Here is a 25,236-nt window from a genome sequence, read left to right as displayed (position 1 = left end):
ATAGACTTCTCATTGGAAGTGTTTTTTTTTGAACGCGCATTTCCGAGCCTGGTGTAAACATAGCGTAAGAGGTGTCTTGGATCTTGATGGCAGCTTATTATGTTACTGGCAGAACAGTTACAATACTTCTGTGGACCTTGAGAGGGATCGTAGTACATCTAGTCTGGAGAGTTGGATCTTGGCAGAGCCCAACACTTGTTGGAGACCCCGATCTACTTCTCTCTTCTGATGAATTTGCTTTCTTTTGCACAGTCAGCTGTTTTTTATTCCTCTTGGATAAACAACAGCTACGCAAGATAATAGGTGTTTTGTTCTGACACTCCAGAAAAGAGGAAATTCAGAGCAGGACAGATCCCTTTACCTTGACAATGCACACTTCTATTTGTCCAAGTCCGGATTTCCGCCCTGTTCCATCCCATTATCAACATTTTTGAGCAAATCCAGAATGGACAAAGAGGCGTCTTCATGCTGGGACCTGTGACTTTGGCTCATTTCCACATATTAGGCTACAAAATGAAAATCTTGTTCAACACACACAAATACACACACACACACACGCACACACACACACACCCACACACACACACACACACACACACACAAAGAGTTTGGCCTCACTGTTAATAGCCCAGGAAATATTATCTTCTAGGGGACAGCTGCAGCCCCACTGGAGAGACAGAATGGTAGAGTAGCCTCATTATCCCAAACCCAGATAGAGACCGCATCGCACATGCACACTTTCAGCAAAGAAGACAACGTGAAAACCTTTTTTTCTGGATTTTAGCTCCCAAAATGGGAACAGCAAAAGCAATCAAGAGCTTATGTAGCATAAAGAAAGGAGCAAGAATGGATGTTAAAGAAGGGGGGAGCCAGGAAAAACCAGCCCTGCCACAACTCCGGATCTAACAAGGCTTCTGGCAAAAGAGTCAGTCTTAAAACCCTTTCAGATCTGGGTCCGTTTGTCGGTCTGACAGACTGTCTGGCTGCGTCTGTCTCCTCTCCTGCCTCCATCCCAGAGGAATTTGTTTTCCTGTACGCAGATGTTCAGGGCTGTCTGCTGGGCTGCACTCAGCTGTGTTTATAACAAGGAGGTGTTGGTTTGGAGAAGAAGAGAGGGCAGTGAGGTGGGGGAGTGAGTGCTGGAGGTCCTTGTGGTGTAAACACTTGACGATGCCAGCTTCTCCTCAGGCCTTTATCAAGTCGATACTGCGTCTCTTTCCAGCTACACTACTTTTGCTTTGCATTTTATTTTCTATAGGGACAAATACACGGGGTGGTGGGCTAAAAATAATTCAGAGACTGGCAGGGGTTCCGAGACCCCACAGAGAAGAGACGGTGCAAAATTAATGTCACACTTAAAGTTACTGCGCTCACTCACCCATGCATATATTGCAGATGCTGCAAAAGCCCACACACTTCTTTTATTATTTTGTTCAGTGTTTGGCTCACTTTGATTCTAAAGGCTGACCAGCAGAAATCCTCTTCAGAACACATTGGCTTAATCTCTTTATGCAAGGATAGAGTTTTGAAGTATGCACTCTAATGAAACGGATGTTTGGTGTTTACATTTGCATTCCTGAATGATTTGATCTGTTGTAACCAAACTACACGAATTCACCACACAGCTGCACTGTTAGGAGGGAGCAGAATGAGAGGGTTTTTAGGGCATTTTCAACTTCAGTAGTGTGAGTCATAAAAAAGGATTGTGGATCACCAAGAAACATTTTTGAGAAATATTGTCCTTTGAGAAGGTGAGATTGACCAGCAAAGGTCCTCAAAAGCTATTATATAGAGTTGTGAGCAGGGCTGAGTAAGCCGCCTCCTACCCATCATCCATCTGTTTACAACCTCTCCCACTAGCTTACAGCCCTTCACAATCCCCAACCTGACATTATCTGTACAACAAAATTGTCGAACAATGTTGGAACTATCCAGCTGTTTTGAGCCAGATGCCAGCTCAGATGAGGAAAACATAGATGTACACGGATCTAGCCGTCTACAAGCGAATGCTTCAGTATAGAGTGAAGCTTGTGGCTACACGCTTTTTTAAACAACATTTTTGCGTCTACTTTGATACACAACAATTTGAATAAAGAAATACTCAGAAAGGCACTTTTAAGCTGTTCTTTACATATGTCCTACATCATCAGAGAACATGTTTAAAAACACCACTTTCATTGGAGTGCGTCTTTAAAGATACATTAAAAAAGTATATATTGACAATATTTTTTTTCTTTTATTCCTTAAAAGAATAAAATCTATTTGTAATGAAATTCTGCTTGAATGGGGCTCCCATTTGTAGCCTAATTTCTGTTTTTATGTGTAAGAGGATGTGGAAATGTTTTTCTGCGACATTGCTTGCTGAAGAAGGGCTTGCTGCTTTTTCATGACTTTCTCTCCTCTCAGTAAATATCCAGTTTACCACTGCAGATGTGAACTTCACAGATATGCTGTTCCTCAGCCATCAGAAAGTGAGGAAGCTTTGATCTTCTCTGCCACGGCTACCATAAAGCATTATTATCAATGTGATATTCTGAAGAGACTGGTTGGTAGTTAGGTAGGTTATCCGAATCTGCACTCAGCAGCACTCATGGAAATTGCTGAGTGTCTCATTTTCTGTCTATTGTGCTCTTAAATGTGGTATCACTAGATGTGAAAAATAGCAGAGAGGGGGCTCTTGTATCTTATTATTAACAACCCAAGGCTGTGTCATCTTTTATTTTAAACACATCCAGCGAGGAAAGTCGATGCATATAAGAGTCATATCATTTCCTCGCGGTGACATGGATGGCAGGTTGGGTCTAATGTAGATTTGCGAGCGTGTCGAGGCAAAACGGGTGCATGAGCGCAAGGTGATGTAAATATGAAGTGTCAAGGAGAAATGAAGAAGTGATGATGGAGAGGTGATGAACGGTCTCTGAATGTCTGAGTGTGTGTATTACCATGCTGTGTGGTTTCGTCAACAAAAAGGAAGGTCATAGTTGGTAATATTGATAACCTGGACATGAATTCATCACTGCTGATAATCTGTAAGTTTATTTGGACTGAAGCTGTTATTTGCCCAGTTTCGAGTGTCTCACCACTACGACTTTTTTTTGTCAGCATTACACGAGGTAATTAGAAGCCACATGTTTTTAGTTTTATTAGCTATCAGAACTGACTGCTGCTCGTCGTTTTTTCCCTCCGTTTTCTGATTACAGCTGAAGCACACGTTAATAATACCTGTGTTTTGTGGTTTCTTGCAGTTCTACGCGATGACTTCAGACAAAACCCTGCTGATGTGATGGTGGCAGCTGGAGAACCCGCAGTCCTGGAGTGCCAGCCCCCTCGTGGACATCCTGAACCCACAATATCATGGAAAAAAGACGGAGTGAATATTGATGACAGAGATGAAAGGATCACTGTACGTATATAAAACACGGGTTCTTCCACACGCTTTCAACGTATTTTGGTGTTTGAATTCAGATCAAATCATCAGTAACGGTATATGTTTTTCAATCTAAAACTGCTGTATGAAGCTGCTTGGTATGTAGCAAACAAATCAAACATGACTTCAAAGGCTTTAACAAGTACGTTTGGCTTATTTCTTGCTTCATTAGTCAGCAGTAATGTATTGATCATGAATGGACTGTTGATGAGATCACCAAGCAGAAGATTATCCTAAGAAAGGAAATCGAGCTGACCAGAGTAAACTGGAGAAAGTTGCATACAGCAGCATTTCCAGAACCTAAGCAACTATCTAAACTTGATTTACAACCAGCATAGCCAGCACTACTGTATCAATTAGGGTCACATGCATGCTCACAATGGACTAGTATAGAGTTCAGGGTTTCAGCAAAACATAAGGTTTGATTTGTGCTACTTTTCCCTTTATGAATAAAATGATTATGCTGAAAGAACATTTTACTAGTTATATTCAACTAGAACTAGAATATAGCGTTTTAGTTGAAAAAAAGAACAGCATACAAATTAGTTAGAGAAAAGTGTCTTACTTTCTTGTTATTATGAGCATCTAAACATTTACCAAAATAATGATCTCTTGTTGAGGAAAGAAATTCATTATTTTGTCTTTCATAAATTCATTTTTTTAATGAATGAAGGAATTTCAATATATATAAAACAGTATTATTATTATTATAAAAAATAATACAATATACTGGCAAAAAGGGTTAAAATATACACATGTATGAATAGTTATTTGTCACTCAAAAGCAAAGTTTTTATTATTATTAATATTAATAATACAAAATTAAAAATCTTTATTTCTTAATAGCGAAAATCAAAACTAGCATCCAATTGTGTCTGTCAAAGAATAATTTTTGTCCAAAAAAATAAAAATACTAGAATTAAACTACTGCTGCTCATCACCCTGAGGAAATGTATGAAACAATTTTTCAATTGCCCATAATGTTGTAAATTGCAGAAGATTTTTTTACACGTTTTTTTTACTATTATTTTTTCTGGCAAGTTTATCTCCCCGGGTCAAACAACCCAGTGCTAGGTTTTGATATTTGTTTTTATTTCATTTTCCAAGTTCCTAATGTACTTCCTTGTAGAGGCGTTGTTATACCCTGGAGAAGTTTTGTGGAACTAAAAAAAACCTCTGAACAGCTGTTTTTTCTCACTGTAAACTTCTTTTCAAACACAGAGCTGAGTGTTCCCTAATGGGGGATTTAAAAGTTATGCTTGACGTCATGAGCAACCACCTAAATGAGCTACCACTCTGACAGATGGGAGTCTCCGTGGTGTCCTCTGGATTTCCATGCTAATAGAATTTGGACTGTCTTGGGACGGGGTCCTGAGTGTTGTTTGTATTATATTATGTTTAGTGAGTGAATAAAGAAATGCAGGGATAAACTTCTAATCTAATGAACAGCTGAGCTCTCTGAAGGCCAGCTTGCATTGTGATATTTGGCTGAACTTATTCCTGCTTTGATGTAAAATGCTGAAACATGCAGTTACCTTGGCAATCACACTGGTCTCCCAAACCACCTGCAGCCTAGTTTTATGTCTTTTGTCTTGTTTCGGACTACAAAAGCTTTCACGTTAGAAAGATAACCCTTTATAACCATATCTTATATGATACATGCATTTCTTAGCTCTTCTATCTTATTAACATGCTTAAAGCTTTCCTTACAAGCCCATATATATATATATATATATATATATATATATATATATATATATACACCTTGGTCCATGTTTTCTGCCCTGTAGTTCATTATTATTCCACTAGGGGCAGTAGAAGGGCTTTTCCTGCTCAAATGGGTGCTTTCGTGAAATCTCAAAAGCACTTTTGGTGGGAAAAGTTTTGCCAATTTTCAGAATTTTATACTGAGAACAACTTATCTATTTGCGTATTTTTAATGACTTGCTGCATTAAGAGAATGTATTGGTATTTATTCATTTTTTATAACACAGTTTCACTATGCTTAACATGTTATTTTCAAAATTAAGGTATTGGGTAAATAAAGTGATTTTTTTCCCCCCTTAACACCCCCTATCAATATGTTTCCATCTTAAACTAAAATTGTTGTGAGAAAAAACTCACCAAGTCACCTAACATACCATAATTAATACTTTCTAGGCTAATTATCATAAAAAAATGATAGGCTTATTATAAAAATGTTTGTTTTATAGTTCATCAAAGGGTTAAAAAAATCATCTTCATTCCAATTATTTTTAATTTTCTATCCATTCTTTGATGCAATGGGTTTTACGGCGTTAACCCTAAAAAAAAAAACTTTAGAAAAACAATTGTTGAACTTGCAAAGGAAGGCTTACAAGTCAAAATTTTCTGTATTTTATTTTTCCATTTCAGTTGGAATTCTCATAAACACCGGTAGCATGCTGTGTGCCTTTTCAAAGATTATTTGTGTTTTCATGCTGAGCGGGTTTGAAACGGGGGGGCCACCTTTTAACGTCATGGTTCTTATTTTCAACTCTGTGTTTCCACTTATCTTTCAAAGATTATCAGAGGAGCACAAACAAATTAAAAAAGAAAATTCCAGTATTCAAACCAACGTCTGCTTCGAGCAGGAAGGACAAATGACCAAAATGCACCACATTGTCTCTTTCCTTTTGTGTAGTAGTTGTGGTTAATTATCAGCTTGGAAACTGAATGCTGTGTGAATACCAACAGCATTGATGGTAAATGGGGGGTTTTGCATTATCAGCAATGCCAAATGACATGAGACAAAAGGCAGCAGGATAGAGCCATCTCCTTGTAATGTAGGGATAATGGTCAGATTGTTGAGGCTTTCAGCAGTCCGTGTCTGGTGCTGAGAGGATATGCATGCAGACGAAAAAAAAAAAAAAAAAAAGGAACCCCTGCCACATTCATTTACTTTAGCCAGCTTTCAGGGTCCCTGCTGCTCCGGCACTCCAAGTATGCCTGTGGAGAATGGGGGACTGCTGCAGACACACAGAGGTAAGAATAAGGATGGAGTCGACAAGGCCTTAAGTGGATCCTCATGTCAAAGTCCTGCGAAACAAACAATACGGAGCCCACTTTTTTCGGCTGCATGGTTTGCCCTGACCTTGAGCCTTTGTGCGTGTCACTACTGTTTTTTAGCTGCAAAGCCTCTCCTCAAACAAACAGTAACATAATGATACTTCAAACCCCTCCAGCACCACGGGGTGCCCTAAATAAGCCTGCCTTCCACAGCCTCCTTAAGTCCCCTGCCTCATGCTTTACCATAAATGTTGAGCGGAGGGTGAAGTGAATGCCTTCTGACCAAAACTTTATTTGAATCAAAAAACTCATGTACCATTGTAATGAATATCAACTGACACATTGCAGCCTTCATGGATTATATCCATAACAAATCTTGACATGGAGGTAACGGCCACAGCAGACTTTTTGCAATATAGTGTGTCATGTTCTGTCAGTGGTTCTTTAATGAGGGTATCAATGACATGCTTTCAGAGGGTGGTGCTGAGTCTGAAGGCTGGTGTGTGCATTTAAAACCTTATTCTCTATCAGAGCACAGATATCACTGCCCCACTACGCTATTGTTTGTTTCTGTGCTGACTGGCATGACTGTCAGCTGAGAGTGGAGCTGAGGGGCCTGTGCTGGACCCAGAGTTGTCTTTCTGAGTGCCACAGAACAAAGCATCTCCTCTGGCCTGTAATCAAAGCCCTGGGAAATAACAGACATGACAATCACCTGGACAAACACACATTTATGGCCGGGTGTGCGGTGTTCTATTTTCCTTCAGTTTGTGTCCCGTTGCTCTAGCTTGTAGAACAATAATAGTAATAATAATAATAATAATAATAACTATTATAATAATAATAGTAGTAATAATAATAATTGTACTTAAATTAATTTTCTGCACAACAATAGACACATTTTCTTAAAAACCCACTCAGATGAAAAATATGTTTGCAGTGTTTATGCTTTGTTTGTGTTTTGTGGCATTTTTCTGATAATAGAGGACATTTGTAAAGAAAATTAAGCTTTAAAATTGCATTTATGAGTTTTGCCTTAGTCAACTCGTTGTGAATCAGGAGCAGATGAAAAAAGCCATTTTAAAAATGAGGGAAAGCTCCCTGCTTCCTCTCATTCTGATGCATACACATGCAGACAAATGTACATCTTTGATTTACTTTTCAGAGCTGGTGTGTGGTTCATATCTGTACAGCTGGATAGCTCCAATATTGCTCTCTATTTTTGTTGCATAAGTAATATTAGTTTTGGGTTAAGCTAGCGGGAGACAGTGTAAAACATGGGAAACGGGAAATGAACTACAGTAGAAACTGACCTAGAAAACTGTTGTTTTTTTTGTTTTTGTTTTTTTGCTTAAAACGGCATAATTATATTTAAAAAATACTTTTAAAACAGAACAAAAGACTAGTAGAGGGAAACTTTAAAGGGCTTGCAGAAGTGTTCTATTCTGCACTTCCTGAGGTGTTACTTTTGGGCACCTGTTTTTGGATTGGATTGGGACATTGACCTTTTGTTCATCTTATCCTTATGAGGAGGACACCGCCTGACTGATCGACTAGTAATTTAAAAGAAAGCACTCCTACAGAAACACATTCTTTGAAAATGAATTTGATTTGGATCTTTTTGCTGCATAAAAATCTACCAATTTATTAAAGTAATTAGAGTAATCCACCATTGCTTGAAGAGTTTCAGATGTGCTTTTATTATTTATTTATTTTTCATTTCTTCTGCTTTTGTTCTTGTAGATCCGAGGAGGGAAGCTGATGATCACAAATGCCCGAAAGAGTGATGCTGGGAAATATGTGTGCGTCGGCACCAACATGGTCGGCGAGCGGGACAGTGAAGTGGCTGAACTTACAGTTCTGGGTGATTAACCTTTTATCTGTATTATTCTAACCCAAATCTCTTGTCTGCTTCAGCCTACTCTATAGCATAGCAGACACATTTTTCTACTAAACAGTTTATATGTTTAGCTCTGACAACCTGACGTGAGATGAGCAGTAACCTCATGCTTAACTGTAGTGCTCAGACACCCAGGCTTCTCCTCTGCGAACAGCTGCATTATATCGCCTCGAATGACCTCTGACCCACATACTCTCTTATATCCCCAGTAGAGAGCATGTTCAGACTCCAGATTTTAGTGGCAGCTTTTCACTCTCTTTATCTCCTCTCCTCAGAGACCTCTTACAATCTGTCAGAAAAATGACAACAAAGATCTCTTGGTGAGAATTAATAATTTTCTCTGAAGCTAGAAGAGAACAACCAAGGGCAGCTCCTTCTCTCCGAGTCAGTGCTGTAACCCTAAAGCTCTGGTTAATTATAACCTCCCTGGTTTGTTGTCAGTATTGAAATTCCTATAATAGAATTTAAATGAAGCTGTTACAATAAAATGATAAAAATCCTATAATGCTATGTTCACACATGGCCTGGGATGTGCGTTCAAGAACACTGGCGTGTACACATGGGCGACGTGTTCAATAACATGGGTTTAGCATACGGTGTTCACACTGGACTGTCGCTACCCAATACTATTACATTATGACCAAATCCAAGTCCGCGACTGGTCAAAGTTCAACTGGATAAACTTCCACTGCGCACTCAACGGCCGCACATTTTTTGCATAGAGCCCAAAAACTGTTGTAAAAAGTTGCAAGGTGACATGTAAACATGGCAGTTTGAAACATGGAAGTCTGAAATTTGCGTTTGCACGTGTCTATATAGAATTTTTATTAAAAGTAGTAGCTTGAATGCACACCGCCGAGAACAGTGTGAACATCGCTTTAGTTGTTGGAATGTTCAAGAAAAAAAGAAAAATAGTGTGTGGAATATATTAGTATATAGCTTTTGGTAAATGAGTTGGGTTTTTCTGTAAAATTGATTTGAATTCAAATTATTTTAGTTTTCATATCTCCGTCTTGGAAGAATTGAAAGTTGCCCCCATTGGTGGCTCTAGACTAGACCCAACCACATCTGTTGCTGCCATGGTCAAAAAAGTTAATTGAGACTAGGTTTACTATATTCATCTGCAAACTTTTGAAAGGCTTAATGCATGCATTTTGATGTAAAAAATCCAAAACAATATGATATTCACATTTTAGAAATCTAGTAAGGTGGTCCACTTTACTTTACTTACAATACATTTTGAAAAAGTAGACACACAAACAAGTTAAATTTTTTAATTTTTCATTTTTTAGTTTTTACATGTACATTAAATCATATACTCCCTCATGTGTGCAGAGCGGCCCAGCTTTGTCCGCCGCCCTGGTAGTCAGGTGGTGTTAGTGGATCAGAGTGTGGAGTTCAGATGTGAGGCCCGTGGCGACCCAGTTCCCACTGTGCGCTGGAGAAAAGACGATGGCGAACTACCCAAAGGAAGGTATGATTCAAACAATCTCCACTTTTCTACTTTTTCTTCTCCATAGTCTGATGTACAGTTTGCTCATATTTGCTGCTATCTGTCCACATTTGATACATGTGAACTTTTTTCAACTGCAGATATGAGATTCGTGAGGATCACACCTTGAAGATTCGTCGTCTGACCTCAGCGGATGTTGGTTCTTACACCTGCGTGGCGGAGAACATGATGGGCAAGGCAGAGGCGTCGGCCACGCTCACCGTCCACGGTAAGCTACAACAACTGTGCCAAACGTTTTATTTACAGCACCTTGGACAGCAGTTCCAAATTAATTTCCACTTGAGGCTTTTTCTGCAGCTTGATTGAAATGCAATTTAGCGCCGCCACCACGCAGTAAAACCAACCAGAATTGCTTCTCTGCAGTCTCTCTCAATTAGCTGATTGATTTCTAATAAGAAGAAACAAAAATCTATACAAGTTGTAAAATTGTGCACTTAGGAGCTAAACAACATTGGATTTCATCTGCTTTGTGCAAGTGGCATTCCTCTGGAGGCTTGTCTTCTTAATGTTTTAAGGAATACAGTGCTATTTGTGAATCTGTGGAATATCTTTGCATCTCTTGTGGCTCTGATTAACACAGTTGGAATATAAAGCAGCTCGTTACAGAGTGTGAACATTCAGAAAGAAACCATTCAGGGGAAGTGGGGGGTTGAATCACCCCAAAAGCCTCCTGAGATTTAGAAGAACACAAGAGCCATTTAACGGCAAACTAACAGGAATGTTGGGAGTCGGGTGAGACAAGAGGGGAGGGAAGAAAGAGGAAGCTGAAACATGAAGAATGGATGGAGAGATGGTGAATGTGCTGGTGTTGGATGTGCCTCACAATTGATGCAGAACCGGTTGGAATTGGGGCAGGGGGCAGGGAGGGGGAGTTAGAGAGATTGCATGGTGAGGTCAGTCATATTAATGTCACCACCAGCAATGTGCAATGTGCATACATTGAAAGAGGCAACTCCATTCTTCTGCAACCCCCCACATGCAAAGATAGATACTTTATATTCACTTGGCTGCCCTTTACAATTATTCCTAGGTTTTTTTCTTGCACTGCAGGGCAGCCATCTCTCAATAGGTTAGAAGCAAAAGATTAGGCTCACCTGCCAATACGCACATTGATATATCTACTTCACCTATTGCTTTTTCTCCATCCTGACTCTCTCCCCGATGAAAGCTTAGTTAATGAAAGGGAACAGCATTGATGCATGGCTCAATAAACTGCTCCCCTAACCGAGAATCATATTTGAAATGCTAAAACCTCCCTGTCCTCAGTGGAAATTAAATGTCTTAACCCCAGGCCAATTCCCCGCTGCCTGCATGAAAAGGCAATCCACTGACCCCTTTTTTTTCTACACTGTATTCCTCTGAGTAGAATAAGGAATGGGAACATTAGAACAAAAACAACAAACATAAATCTGCAACTTTCTCAAAAGAAAAAGGAAAAGTCAGATGTGTTGTATTTTATTCTTAAAAGCTTTCTGTTTGTAGCTAAGCTACTTTGCTGAGATCAACCTCCGAAGCTGCGAAGGTCCTATCTTTTGATCTTTGCACTTTATCCAGCCCAGAAGAAACCAACGAGCGTGCGGTTTCTGAGTAGTCCAGCTAATTAAAGACAAGCAGGCCCAGTCCCACGCTCGGAAATGACATGCTTCTAATTACAGATGCAGGCCCAGGAATGAAAAGAAGACCTGGGTAATTGTAGGTCTAAATGGGCTACAGCAGAAGAAGCCATATGTAGGTAGTGAAACATCTCTCCAGTGAAGATAACTGTGACATGGGGGTGCAGATGTTTAATCTGTGGGTTGGATCTCTAATCCTGTCAAAGTCTCTAAGATCCATTCAGATGAAAATTGAGTTTTGGGGGGTTTGAACATGTTCTTGTGGCATTTTTCTGATGATGGATGACATATATTAGGAGGATAAGCTTAATATTGCATATCTGAGTATTTCTTTAATCAAATCATGTCAATTAGGAGAAGTCAAAAAAATGCTTTTTGAAAAGCTTGTATGGGTGATGCAGAAGCTCCAACAGCAAGCTGCAAGCTCCCTACTCCAATTATTTCTGATGCTAGACCCATGTACATCTTTGTTTTCCTTGTTTGAGTTGAAATCTGGCTCAAACCTGTACATCTGGATAGCGCCGATATTGCTTGCCTTTTTGTTGCACCACTAATGTTAGCTTGAGGTTGTAAGTTCATGAGCGATAGTGTAAACAAAAGGGATGATGGGAAATGAGCAAAGGCTCGTTCTGCACCAACAGTCCTGCCCACAACTCAGAGGTGAATTTCTAATGAGCTACTGCTGCTCTGCAGAAACTGTGTCCTAGAAAAACAACACAGATTTTTTTTTATTTTGGCTAAAAACGACATCATCATTATTAAAAGACCACTGGGAATGCTGTTAGAAAAGATGATCAGAGTGGGTGTTTAATCAAAACACATTTGCACAAGTATTTCTTGAAATGATTGCTTTGTTCTTTTGAATGAGCCAAAAGTTAGCATGTTTTCTTTTTTTTTTTATGGATACAGCAAACCTGTCCTAAATGAGTCATTTGTGTGGCCATCATCTTTATTACTGCCTAAATAGTGTTGAAATTAGAGCAAAAGTCAAAACAATGTCTTGATAGTAAATCTCATGGACCTGGTAATATTAGGAGCCTGTTCTGTTTGGTCAGGAAAACTTTGACACCTTCCACGGTCAAATGGCGAGGGAACAATGGCAGCTCTGTGGAAGTGGTGCCTGGGGCTATTTTTCTTTCAATAAGCCATGTGCTCATTACTAAGCTTATCTGTCAATTATTGTTTTACATGCTGACTTGTCAGTTTGTCACTAGATGGGCTAATAAATTAGCTAAAGCAAATATTTAAGTGATTGATGGAACAAACTTAAAGTTGTCAATGACCATCTTTATAGTTTTATGGTAAAATTATAAATATAAGCCTGTATCGAGTGAGGAAAAAATTGGCTTTGCTTTGTGCACATAGCTCTGTAGGATCTATTTATTTGACTGTTGCTTTCATTATTCCTTGATCTGATTTCATAAATCGGATTTTATTTCCTGTAGTACTTTTTGTTTTTTTGTGTGGATTTTCTTGTTAAATGAAAACATACCTCAGATCCTTTAGGACATGAGTCAGAAAATGTTTTTTATTTATTTACCTATTGTCTTCTGTTATATGTTTCTATAACAAAAATGTATGTCTTTAAAAAAAGAAAATGTTTGTTATACAGAGAAGTGTTGCTCCTACTTCCTGTGTTTAGAGCTGGTGCCATGATGAAGTGAATGTGAGGAGGAGGAGGCTGTTACTAAGATGATGAACCTTAAACGTATATGAGAACTATACATAAATTAAACTGGTGTTGTGTGAACTGACATTGTGCGTTAGCAGGATCACTTAATACCACCTCACAGAGCACTACAATGGTGACAATTATATTTATAAAAATAAAACAGAAAAAGCAATCATTGCTCTTGCAGACAAATTGTCTCATACATCTTTATGTTTGGTAAAGTCAGTGGTAATCTTCAAAACAGCCCCTATCACCATTTCTGTGTGTGGGCTCATATCAAGATATTTCATTTATGTTTTTTGTTTTGTTTTTTGGCGGGGGGTTATCCCAGGTATTCAAAACTACTAAATAATGAGGAAAAGATGAGCGAGAACAGCTTGTGGCCTTCTGGCAGTACGGTTGTGTCACAGCAGTTGCACTCGTTGCACAGAAAGGAAACAGACATGCATTGTGTTGTTTTCTAGGACATAGTTTCTGCAGAGCAGCAGGAGTTCATCAAAAATGTACCTCCAAGTTGTGCGCAGACCTGTTGGCGCGGAGTAAGCCTGCTCTCATGACCCAATTTCCCTGTGTTTACACTCTGTCCAAATAACTTACATCCCCTCACGCCCCTAACCTAACATTGGCAGTACAGCAAAAATGGCGAGCAATATTGGAGCTATCCATCCAGATGTCAGATCATGAATCGGAATGGAGCGGAGCAGGGAGCTTGTGGCCCGCCGAGTGTAGCGGCTCCATCACATCTACACATTTTTTAAACAACATTATATTTTCTGCTCCTGGTTCACCATCACCTGAATAGTAAAAATACTCAGAAATTTCAATGTATCCTTACATTTTTTTAATAAAGGTCATCCATCATAAGCTGAATGCTACAAGAACATGTTTAAAACACCAGAAATACACATTTTCATTGGAGTGGGCCTTTAAGAATTTATTTTTTTCCTTTATCTATCAAGTCTTTATTTTATTTTTTGCTCAAAAGAAAAAGAGGGTGTTAGCAGAAAAAATGTTTTGGGTACATTAACATAAAGCTTTTTTCTAAAACAGTATGAACTTATAAGATGTAATGTTTCATATTAAAATCCAGCCCGCAACAATAATATTATTTGTAGAACTTGTATTTATATCACAACGTCTAACAGCTGCTGTGTTTACTAAACGAAAGCACATTTAATTCTCTTTTAAATAAATACGACATTAGATCCTTCCTTAGTTTTGTAAGCAACACTTTAAATTTAGAAGGCCACTAGCAGTGTTGAAAAGACAACTGCTTAAAAACGAATTTAGTTTATAACTATATATTTAAAGTACACTTAATTCCATGAAATAAATGAATTCTTTGTCAGAGTGGACAATTTCGTGTCTTTTCGTAAGCCACTGACCCCTTTGATCCTCTATATCTGGTTACATGAAGAATGATTTGCATGTTCCCTTAATCTTCACACTTTTGCTCAATCACAGCACACAAACTGTAGAGAAGAGTGCAGGTTTTTTTGTGTTATGTGTTTATGGCTTTCCCAGTCATCCCTGTTCAGAACCTCTGCTGCTGTCTTTTATGCTTACCCTACCTCCCGTTGGGCTGGAAGTGGGTTTCTCAGATGCTCAGATCGTTTTATTGGTTGAGACTTCCCTTCGCGTTCTAAGCGTGCGAAAAGCCCACAACAAAGTAGCCAGGTCAGATTTAAGGCTCACCTCTCCCACCAGGGCCACAACTGTGATCACAGCAGCATGGGAGAGGTAATGTTACCTAATTAAAGGCTTAGACACACATGAATGGATGTGTGGAAGTGTCGTAGGTGGGGGGGAGTGTATTTGTCTCGTGATTGTGTGTATCGGTGCCTCTCAGGGTGTGTGTCATGTTCGAGAAGTGTATGATGTAGGTCTTATCTGCATTTTAAAGGCCAGCGTTAGGCAGAGGGAGGAAAGCTTCAGCCATTACTCTGACTGACAGCTTTTATTTTTCCGAGGGAGCCGTTGAAGCAGACAGATTAGATAAGGTGACCGATTGGCTGAAGGAGATTTATGGCCATGGTGTGACAGTTAACATTCAGCTTGTGTTTTTATGGGCTGGCTTAAATGTGCAAAGCTATGTTCGAGGGACGGTGATCCAGCTACTCCTCAGGGTGCTCAAAAAGCTCATTAAGGGCACAGGGATGTTCACCTTCACGCAACACCTGGAAAGAGAGCAGAATGGTAGTAGAGGATAATGATGCTAAACTAGAAGAGAACATCTGTCCTCATCTTTGTTGTGTATTGTTTGTTATCATTGCGCTTTATGCATAACTTTATGCTTTATGCATATTATTTCTTGTACTTCATGCTACGTACACACCAGGCATGTAAGGCACGTTCAAGAACATGCTGAACACGGGCTTTTAAAGGCCCTTTGGTGCTCACACTGGACTGTAGCTACCCGATACTAGCCCAATCCTAGCACAGCTCTATTCCGACTTCTGAAAGACTTGGTGTCATATAATTCCGGCTGGACACAAACAACAATTATTCATTTTGCCCTCATGATCAATTTTCAACTGGTTGGCACTTCTATGTTTTGAAAAGGACGTGGCCCAAAAGTCAATACCAAGTCCCAGTCCCTGACTGGTCAAAGTTCAACGGGTTTAACTTTTGGTGCATGCTCGAAATGCCCAGATTTGTGCATTTACATAGGTTGTCCATCGAAATTGGTCACCCGAACGCGTGTTTCCGAGCCCAGTGTGAACGTAGCATTACAGAGACTAGAAGAATGTCCTTTATGTCTTTGCATTGTAAAAGCACTCTTGATCCAGTTCAAAACATGACATGCTTTTTGTTCACAGGGGGATAATGACATGAATGTTTGTATTCATTGTTTTCCTTTTTCTTCATTTTTGTTATCATGCTGTTTATTATGATTTATTCATCCACTGGTTCTATGTTGTTGTTTTTTGTTTCCTTTTTAGTCGTGTCTGGTAAGTTGAATTGTCACCCGTCACCTATTCACCGCCCCGACTGAGACAGGAAGCCCTCTCCCCCCTCAATCATCCTCCCATCATCTCTCCACTCTCCAATCAGCACTTATGTTTCTGTTGTCATGGGCGACAGTGACAAAAGGAGATTATTGGGTAAAAAAAAAAATCTTCATCATGGGCTTTCAAGGTAAAACTGCATCAATTCATCCTATTATTTCCCCCTTTATTGCATTCCCAAAACCCCCATCTCATTTATGGACAAATTGTGGCAGGGTTCCTGGTGACAGTTGTCAGATTGCTTTTCTCTCTAAATTCAGTGAGCTTTAGTTTAATAATGTGATTTTTTTTTTTCCATTTTCAAGGGAGAAATGTTTTAAATAAAAGACGTATAATGTCCTGCAACTTGACTCTCGACACATTGGCCTTTTAGAGCAGAGTCACTGCAGCGCTGCACGGTTAACATTTGGCTTTATGGTCTCTTTGTCTGAAATAAAATTTGTCATTAAGATGCATTTATACTGCTTTCTGTTTGAGGCCTGCACTATTGGAGGCTGTCAGCATGGACAGATGGCTCAGATTTCCTCCTCATTTTCATCTAAATTTAAATAGTCCCTGCCATTGCCAATGCAAATGAGGGTTATAGGAGTAATTCTTGGTTTGTCCGTTAATTGTATCCATAATATCCTTGCATTTTTGCATTTTATCATGTTATTGTTTAATTTGCAGCGTGCAAACCATAAAAAAAGGAAGGAAAAAGCATTTACTTAAATACAGGGAAAGATTGTTGCAGGCAAATCTCTCATATTTTACATTGAAATTAGCCAAACACTGGTGACAGTTGTTATATTGCTGATTGCAATACTGGTTGTAATGTAGGGCAGCATGATTGCTTGTTGTCTTTCTTACCATTTCAATCTTTGTCCTGCAGTGCCCCCAGCATTTGTGGTGAGACCACGGAACCAGGTTGTTGGAGTTGGCAGAACTGTCACCTTCCAGTGCGAGGCCACTGGGAACCCACAACCAGCTATTTTCTGGCAGCGAGAAGGGAGTCAGGTAAAGAACATTATTGCTGACCAGTGGAAAACCTTCTTGTTAGTACACCAAAAACTTTACCACCACAAGGGGGAGGGTTTAGACATTTGTGGTTGTAGCGTAGGTTCACTTGAAGTAAAGTTGCTTTTTATTGTGCTTTTTAGCCCTTTAACACCAGAGATGTTGCTGGTGACAGCAAAAAACCAAACTAAAAACATGCTCTTTAACATAACCTAACCAATAAATGTGCATCAACTGATTCTGTCATGGAGAAAAGTGACTTTTCATATGGGTTTTACTCTAACATGGGCTAATAAACGGCTCATAAAGGTGCACAGCCAATTTCAAAAGCTGCTTTTCATTGCTACAGAATTTTGTGTTGATTTGTGTTGACTGCGTAGGCACTTCACCGCTGTAACGAGTTGCACAGCCCAAGGCTGCTTTTCTCCACGTCAGAGTTAAAGAATTGCTATAGTAAACAGTATGTAAACTCTTGATTTGAAAGGTTAAACCCTGTCTCTTATCTAATGGGATCTCTGAATACTTTTATACTATAAATCCCAGGTTATCATCAAAAATTGTTTTGAAAAATGTGTTGTTTTCTCCTCTTTACAGAATCTCCTGTTCTCCTACCAACCCCCTCAACCATCAAGCCGATTTTCTGTGTCTCAGACCGGAGACCTGACCATCACTGATGCTGAGCGCTCAGACATGGGATACTACAGCTGCCAGGCACTCAACATTGCTGGCAGTGTGATTACCAAAGCTCTGTTGGAGGTCACTGATGGTAAAAAAAAGAGTTTTCTTAAAACAGTTTTCTTTAGAGAACTAAAGACTGAGGAAAAAAAATTGAACAGAAAGATGCTTGGATTCCAGTCTGGCTCTTCAGTCTAATCCTGTTCATCTGTAATTCCGTGGTTGTTCTTGAAAAGAATATTAATATCCTGATTGAGGTTTATGAGGTTTGGTCTGGCCTGTTGGATGTGTTACTGTCAAGCGCAGAGACTTTCTGGTGCCTGTGCAGCCAGACCATGGCTCACTGTTTGCCCACTCTGGCTTCACACTGGCTAATGACTCTTTCAGTATTCCATGGATGGCTTGCTGCTGTCTACCTTTGGAAGCCTGTTACCATGTCCTGAGGTCTGGACTGAGTCCTTTAATCACCCAGCTAGCCAATCCCTGTCAACCTAGTGGACTAACTATCCCTTACCTCCCGGTATTCCCACAGTTATCCGGACATCTAATACCTCGTCCATGACACACCTTCATTCATCCCATCATTTAGCAAATGTCGCTCTCCGTTTAAGGCCAACAATGGTATGCTCCATCTCTCCCTGCTCCTTTCTCCCTCATTCTGTCGTGCTCTCTGGATAATAATAACAGTTATTAAAGTGAGCAGGCTGCTCTGAGGCCACCGCTTCTCCGCAGGCAGATCTGGTAATAACAGGTCATGCTGACAATATTTTAGTAATTGCACCATTGCCAGCACAAAAAGCAGAGACAAAGCAGCCCACAGATTACACCACAGTGAGTTTCTGAAGCTTTACGGTCACATACATACATCATTATATGTTGCCTTTACACTGTTAGATATTAATCTGAGTCCTCCGGACTGAGTGTAATTTGCTAGTAAATCAGTGGAGCTGAAAGCAATGATCATCAACATTGCCATGAATGATAAAAAATGATCAGAGGGAGGACAACCTTTCATACGGAAATGATGAATCCCACACAGTGGAGAACAAATACTTTTGAAAATATATATATTTTTTAATGTAATTAATGTACTGTTTTATCCCTTGCTTTGTTTTTTCTGCTTTACAAATACTGGCTTCCCTTGTATGTGTTTCCATCACACACAGGCGGGAGTTTCCGCATCCTCATTTCTCTTGTAGCCCAAATTCTTCTAAGCCTTTTAATGTTTGGTATTTCAAGGCAGGGGGCAAGGCAATGCCGAAATGTTGGCTGGTAATGTTCTAATGCGTGGTGCTAGGCGTCTGGTAAATCTAAAGAAAAAGAAAAAGTCGCTTGATTTTAATTATGCTGTTTTTATTTGGCTTAGATTGACTCCTGCTGCTGCTGAATGATTAGAAAATTGCTTCCAGTTCTTTCAAATTGGATTTAATTCCTCTCCTACTACCCTCGCTGTTTTCACATTCTTAAATTGTTACACACTGTTTGTCCAATTCTCACGTTCTATATCCTTTTTTTGTGTGTTTTCCTCCAGATGGACATAATTGTCTAGGTCCTATAGGTTCCGTTCGCCCTTCTACACCACATTTACACACATAATTGCCCCTTCGGCTTCCTGTTTCCACAGTTGTGTCTGACCGGCCGCCACCAGTTATACGACAAGGTCCAACCAATCAGACGGTGCCTGTGGACGGTACTGTGGATCTAAACTGTATGGCAGCTGGTAACCCCACTCCCACCATCCTGTGGAGGAAGGACGGTGTCTTGGTGTCTACCCATGACTCTAGGGTCAAACAGCTGGACACGGGCGCCTTGCAGATACGCTATGCAAAGGTAAGGCAGCAGGTTTCATGATCAAATATGATCAGATATGTTTGAAACTGACTTAAAATGCAGTGCAACATAAAGGTCAGGGATTAAGTAATTTATTCATGTGAGCTTCTTTCACATTTATATATGTATCCAGCCATGTGTATAAGATACTGTCATCTTTAATTAACTCTTTCTATATGACTCTTTCTAATGTCTAAATCCATTTAAATAAACTTCAAAGTTGTCTGTATCAGACTCATAGCGTGCTTGCAAACCCCTGCTGGTTGGTAAATAAAGCATGCGTTCCTACCAGCAATCAACCCTCTCTGGGCTTGCTGTCAGTCAATTGCCACAGGTTTGAAATAGAGTCTGTGAAGTCGAACAGTCTGTAGCTTCTGTCAGTCAGCGGGTGCAGCGGGTTTTGTGTGCCGTGGATGACGGCAGGATGCTTGATGCCGAACAATTCCTTGCTGAGACAAGAGAGGGGTGCTGAGAAGTCCTCCAGATGGAGGCGTCACGGGGTCAGAGTTCGTGTCAGCTTGCGGTGTTCCGATGAATGCCGGCATGTGTTGTGATGACAAAACTGCGGCATGACTGGGTCACTGGTGCGGGGCAGCAACAGACGTTGCTTCTGAACCCCTCCAGTGTTAAAGTTGCATTAACTCTGCAGGCACTTTACATTAATGAACTTGTCATTCCACTGAGAAGACGTTTTAATGAACAGAGTTGTGTTCTATGGGTTTTATTGTTGTTACATTTTGTGAATCATGCTTTTATTAGGATGAAATGGGTTTTTTCTTTCTTGCTAATCTAGAAGCCCCATACTCCGGCTACTGGTTTCTGGGACATTCTAGTCTTCCATCGGATTTTGAGTTCATTTTGCTCACAGTAGCCCTTGGCATACCATGCATCACCAACAAACACAAGGAAATTATTTGTTTTGCACTGAGGCTTTACTTCAGTTCACATAGCAGGCTCTCAATAATCCAGCAGTGTGAAATCAGATTTGCAACTTTGCCATCGGGGCAAACAGTTTTTGTTATTCAAACATTTTGAGTTATTAGACTTTTCAGCAACAGATTAGAAATGTTTGATCCATGCTTGCTTTTCATGTAGACTGAGTCATGCAAAACAAAAGTTTTCTTAAATTATAAATTCATCAGAACATTGACACATCCACTAAATTGCATTAATATTGTGATGTACACTTGCTTTTTAAAACGTTTTTCATATGTGTACACCAGCCATTCGTACATCCCTGCTCATTATGTGTCTCTGCTCTGATAGCTTGAAGCTCCCTTAAATGACTGGGTGGATTTTTATGCAGTGATTGTATGTAGAGGTGCTCACATACATGTTAGATTGTTTTTTTTCCCTTTCCTGCTAAATGCTTGGTTAAAAATAAATGTCATTTCGGCCCTAAAAATGTGCTGCAAGTGTTCTATTTGTCACCACATAGGATGTTATTTGTTTTCTTTGGTTATACCTATTGGCTTTCACCTGTTGGTGAAAAGCCAATGGGTCACTTCTTTCAAGTTTTTGCAACCAAACTTTAATCAGTCAATAACATCTACATGTAAATCTAAATACAAAAGGAAAAAAAAAAAAAAAACTTTCCAGGAATACTGGAAAATGTTTAAATAATTTTCATTTAACCAAATATGTTCCACCCATCCTCCAGCTTGGTGACACTGGTACTTACACCTGCATTGCCTCCACACCCAGTGGAGAGGCCTCCTGGAAGTCCTTTGTAGAAGTCCAAGGTAAGGGTAACAGACAAAAAGAAATTTGATTTCAGCAGTAAGTGCTTTCTTGTCAGTACGGCTTCATTTTTTCTAAATTCCTTTTTTCTATACTTAGAATTTGGTTCTCCAATCCAGCCACACAGACCTACCGACCCAAATCTGATTCCTAGTGCCCCTTCAAAACCCGAGGTCACAGAAGTAACTCGAACCTCTGTCACCCTTTCATGGAAACCTAACCTTAACGCCGGAGCCACACCCACTTCCTACATTATAGAGGCTTTCAGGTGACTTTTATTAACTAGAATTTCATAAATTCTGTATTGCATTCAGACCCTTTTAACATTTTTTTTTGTCTCTCATTTGTTTGTAGTCATGCTTCAGGGAGCAGCTGGCAGACTTTGGCAGAGCATGTGAAAACTGAATCGTTTGTATTGAAAGGCCTGAAGCCGAGTGCAGTCTACCTCTTTTTAGTGAGGGCAGCTAATGCTTACGGACTGAGTGACCCCAGTCCTATCACTGATGCTGTGAAAACACAAGGTAAAAAAATGCTTTCTCCACTGTAATTCAATGCTACGTTCATGCTAGGCATGTGTTGCGCGTTTATGAACGCGCTAAATGTGGGTTCTTAAACGCGCTTTTAGGATATGGCGTTCACACTGGTCTGTTGCTACCCAATACTAGCGCATGTACCTGCAGTGCAAATCTTGTGAATCTTGCTCCAGGCTTTTTCTTTTCTCTATTCTAATATATAAACGACTTGATGTCATATAATTCTGTCCTGCACTTCAAAATCTGTGTCCCTGATTGGTATTTATATATATATATTGGGTTCCTACACACAGATATCCCTCCCACCAGTCAAGGTGTTGACCATCGTCAGATCCAAAGGGAGCTGGGAGAAGTGGTCATCCACCTGCATAACCCCACCATTCTTTCATCCTCATCAGTCAGGGTGCAATGGACAGTGAGTAAAACTTCACCCCAATTTACTGATTACTTGTATTTCTGGCAATGGAGAGGCGGCGGCAGATTGCCATATGGATGAATATTGGCATATCTGCTCCCAACAGCTCTGAGGTGAAGCGGACAATTTTTCACCACTTTCCAATGTCCCAATCCCTTTGTGCCCTGCAGAGTAGACTCTGTAGAAAGCAGCCCAAGTGCTCTCAGCGTCCATCTGGCATGAGGCTAAACTGGTCTGCTGTCCAGAGATCTCAGATTCCAAGCTTTTTCCTACTCAATAGTGCTTGACTTTCTGCAAAGAGCTTCCTATTACTGTATGGCAGAATGTGCCTGTGCCCTCAGATTGAAAACATTTGAAGACTGTTAAAACAATACAAGTGAGAAGGAGGAGATGGCCAACCCGTGCTGTTAAGTGGAAATGGCTTACAGATGTTAGAAAGAGTAGGTGGGTGCAGAGGAAATTGAGCTGGGTGCTCACAGTGGTCTTTCTGTGCCGTGCAAAGCTGAATATGAGGTACTAATGTTCTCCTGTAACTGATCTGGTTAGTGTAGCTATTAGGCAACAAACCAATACATCAGGGTGCTAAAGCTCCCAAGGTAGATATTAAACTGGCGGATGAGTCACTGAAGGGTAAAAAACAATCTCAGTGTTGCCTTCTGACAGAAGGCCGCCCCCATACTTTTCCTGCTATAATGAGGTGCCAGTGTGAGCGATGAATGAGGCTGAAGAAACCTGAAAGAGACACTGACATGTCAAGACAGATTTAAAATGTTACTGGCCAGTTATGGTGTCACCGTGGAATCCTCCAGTGTTAAGACAAAAAACACACACACACAACATGTGGGAGGCTGTCATTGTAGTTAAGGGACACAGTTCCCTTGTTTTGTGGCTTTACATCTATTCTTAGTGTGCAGTTAAAGAACGGATAAAGAGAAAAACTTAAAAACTTAACAAGCTAGGGGCGCTTGTCTTCTACAGGGCATCATAAGAACCTTGCCAAATTGGTTAGCAGTTATTCCTTTCTTGTTGTATCACAAAGTTGCATTTATATTAAGTTAACAGACAGTTCCTTTAAAAAAAGAAGTTTATGTCATTTGCTGCATCAGATGCCAATTTCGTTTATTGTGTGCTCAGTTCCACAAACCCCTCTTTCTTCTGACTATAGCAGATCAGGGCAGGATGAGACAGGCTGTTCTGGGAGTCTGGGCTTATTTAACCAGCTCCAGACTTAGAGGAACCTTTGGCCAATGACCTCATAGTGCGGTTTGCACAAATCACTGCTGCTCCAAATTGCGCATAGACACACTCAAAAGCAAAGTAGGGATGGATCAACAGATGAGTGATGTGATGAGTTAGCACTTCATTCTATCTAGTGCCTGATGCATCAGTAGCATAAATCCATATTTGTCCAGTGATGCTGCAATATATCACTCTGCTGTATCATTTTCCACAGTGAATTATGAAGCGGGTAATCAAGTTAAGCTGACTTCGCCTTTGCCACTCTCTAGGTGGAGCAGCAGTCCCAATACACCCAGGGCTACAGGGTGATGTACAGGCCGTCTCCAGAGGGCCCCCAGAAGAGCGAATGGTCTGTGTTTGAGGTGCGGGCCCCCACAGAGGACAGCGCCGTGGTCACGCAGCTCCGAAAGGGCGTCACGTATCAATTCAAAGTGCGTCCCTTCTTCAATGAGTTCCAAGGAACAGACAGCGACGTCAAGATTGGCAAGACCCTGGAGGAAGGTGGGCGGGGATGTGAATGCTGTGGCGCTTGCGTGAATGTTTTCATGTGTGCACACTCTTACACATCGAGCTTGCGTGTGTGTGAGCAAGCAGCAGCTGTTCACAGCAGGCAGTGAGGGCAGAATGGTGGTAGGATTACGCTCTGTTCAAATGCGGTGCTTCAAACATGTTTGACTTCGCAAACCAATACACAACACCCCAGTGCATGTGTTAGACAAATCTTTCATAGGGTGTGGTTGTGGCAATCTGCTGAGGTTTGGTTGAAGCCCAACAGCAAATTTTAATTTGTAGCAAACAGTTAAAAGAAATTTGAGTGCAAAGTGTTTACAAGAGTGCATGAACTGCATGGGTGGAGGATTTTTTAAATATATTTTCTGTTTGTGAGAGTCTCCTTTGTTATCAGTTTTGTTGATAATTGTTTTTGGCACTCCAAATCAAACGTTTGTCATAAATAGCTTGAAATAAGTATTCAGATTGCTGCTTGACCACAGGTTGCTATTCTTGTACCATCAAATACTCTGCTCTCATTGCTGCCTGCCTGCGAGCTTTGAGTAAACAGTTTTTTGCTTTTGTTTATGCACTCACTTCCCTTATTTTTTTCCAATTTAAGTCTTGTAATTTCCCAATTCGTTGTTTGTTCTTTTGACAGCCTCAGTCTCACGCAGAGAAAAAAACCTAACTAAATTGCACGGGGAAGGGTTGGATAGACAGCTGCGAAAAGGCTGCATTGAGCACAGAAAGATATATATGTATATGGATATGAAAATGTTTCCTCTTTTGTGCATTCTAACCAGCCCCCAGTGCCCCTCCCCGTAAGGTTACAGTGACAGAGAGTGGGGACAATGGGACTGCCATCATTGTCTCTTGGCAACCCCCTCCAGAAGAGGATCAAAACGGGGTGGTGCAAGAGTACAAGGTAACCAAAATGAATTACAAAAATGTTAAATAAACTATAACTCAGCTGCTTCCTCTGCTCTGAGCCGGTGTGATGTGTTCTGTAGAGAAAATCCTGAAACAAATGTGAAAATAGTTGCAGACAAAAGTGACACAGACAGGGAAAGGTAATGCATTCCTGTGTGCAGCCTACCTTTGTGTGCCAGTCAGTGAACTTCCTCTGTTGTCTGAGGAAAGCCAGACACAGAGGGAC

General features: G+C 40.3%; 1 protein-coding gene across 6 annotated transcripts in view; it reads left to right on the top strand.

Moving 5' to 3' along the window:
• robo1 (roundabout guidance receptor 1) overlaps positions 1-25,236 on the top strand; it is a 247,701-nt gene that overhangs the window by 200,588 nt on the left and 21,877 nt on the right. For 5 of the 6 annotated variants that reach the window (XM_023961823.1, XM_023961827.1, XM_023961821.1 and 2 more), the window contains 14 exons: positions 3,246-3,403; positions 8,198-8,318; positions 9,690-9,828; positions 9,948-10,075; positions 16,095-16,103; positions 17,032-17,156; positions 17,751-17,922; positions 19,456-19,661; positions 21,322-21,403; positions 21,501-21,669; positions 21,756-21,922; positions 22,228-22,349; positions 23,858-24,089; positions 24,884-25,005. In XM_023961823.1, coding sequence (XP_023817591.1) covers positions 3,246-3,403; positions 8,198-8,318; positions 9,690-9,828; positions 9,948-10,075; positions 16,095-16,103; positions 17,032-17,156; positions 17,751-17,922; positions 19,456-19,661; positions 21,322-21,403; positions 21,501-21,669; positions 21,756-21,922; positions 22,228-22,349; positions 23,858-24,089; positions 24,884-25,005 — 1,952 coding nt within the window. The remainder of the gene's footprint in view (positions 1-3,245; positions 3,404-8,197; positions 8,319-9,689; positions 9,829-9,947; positions 10,076-16,094; positions 16,104-17,031; positions 17,157-17,750; positions 17,923-19,455; positions 19,662-21,321; positions 21,404-21,500; positions 21,670-21,755; positions 21,923-22,227; positions 22,350-23,857; positions 24,090-24,883; positions 25,006-25,236) is intronic. The other variant, XM_023961822.1, reaches the window with a different exon arrangement.

Source organism: Oryzias latipes, chromosome 13 (genome assembly GCF_002234675.1).
Source record: "Oryzias latipes chromosome 13, ASM223467v1".
Classification (NCBI taxonomy): domain Eukaryota; kingdom Metazoa; phylum Chordata; class Actinopteri; order Beloniformes; family Adrianichthyidae; genus Oryzias; species Oryzias latipes.
The sequence above is the reverse complement of the archived record's forward strand: the minus strand, read 5'-3'. Positions and strand labels throughout refer to the sequence as shown.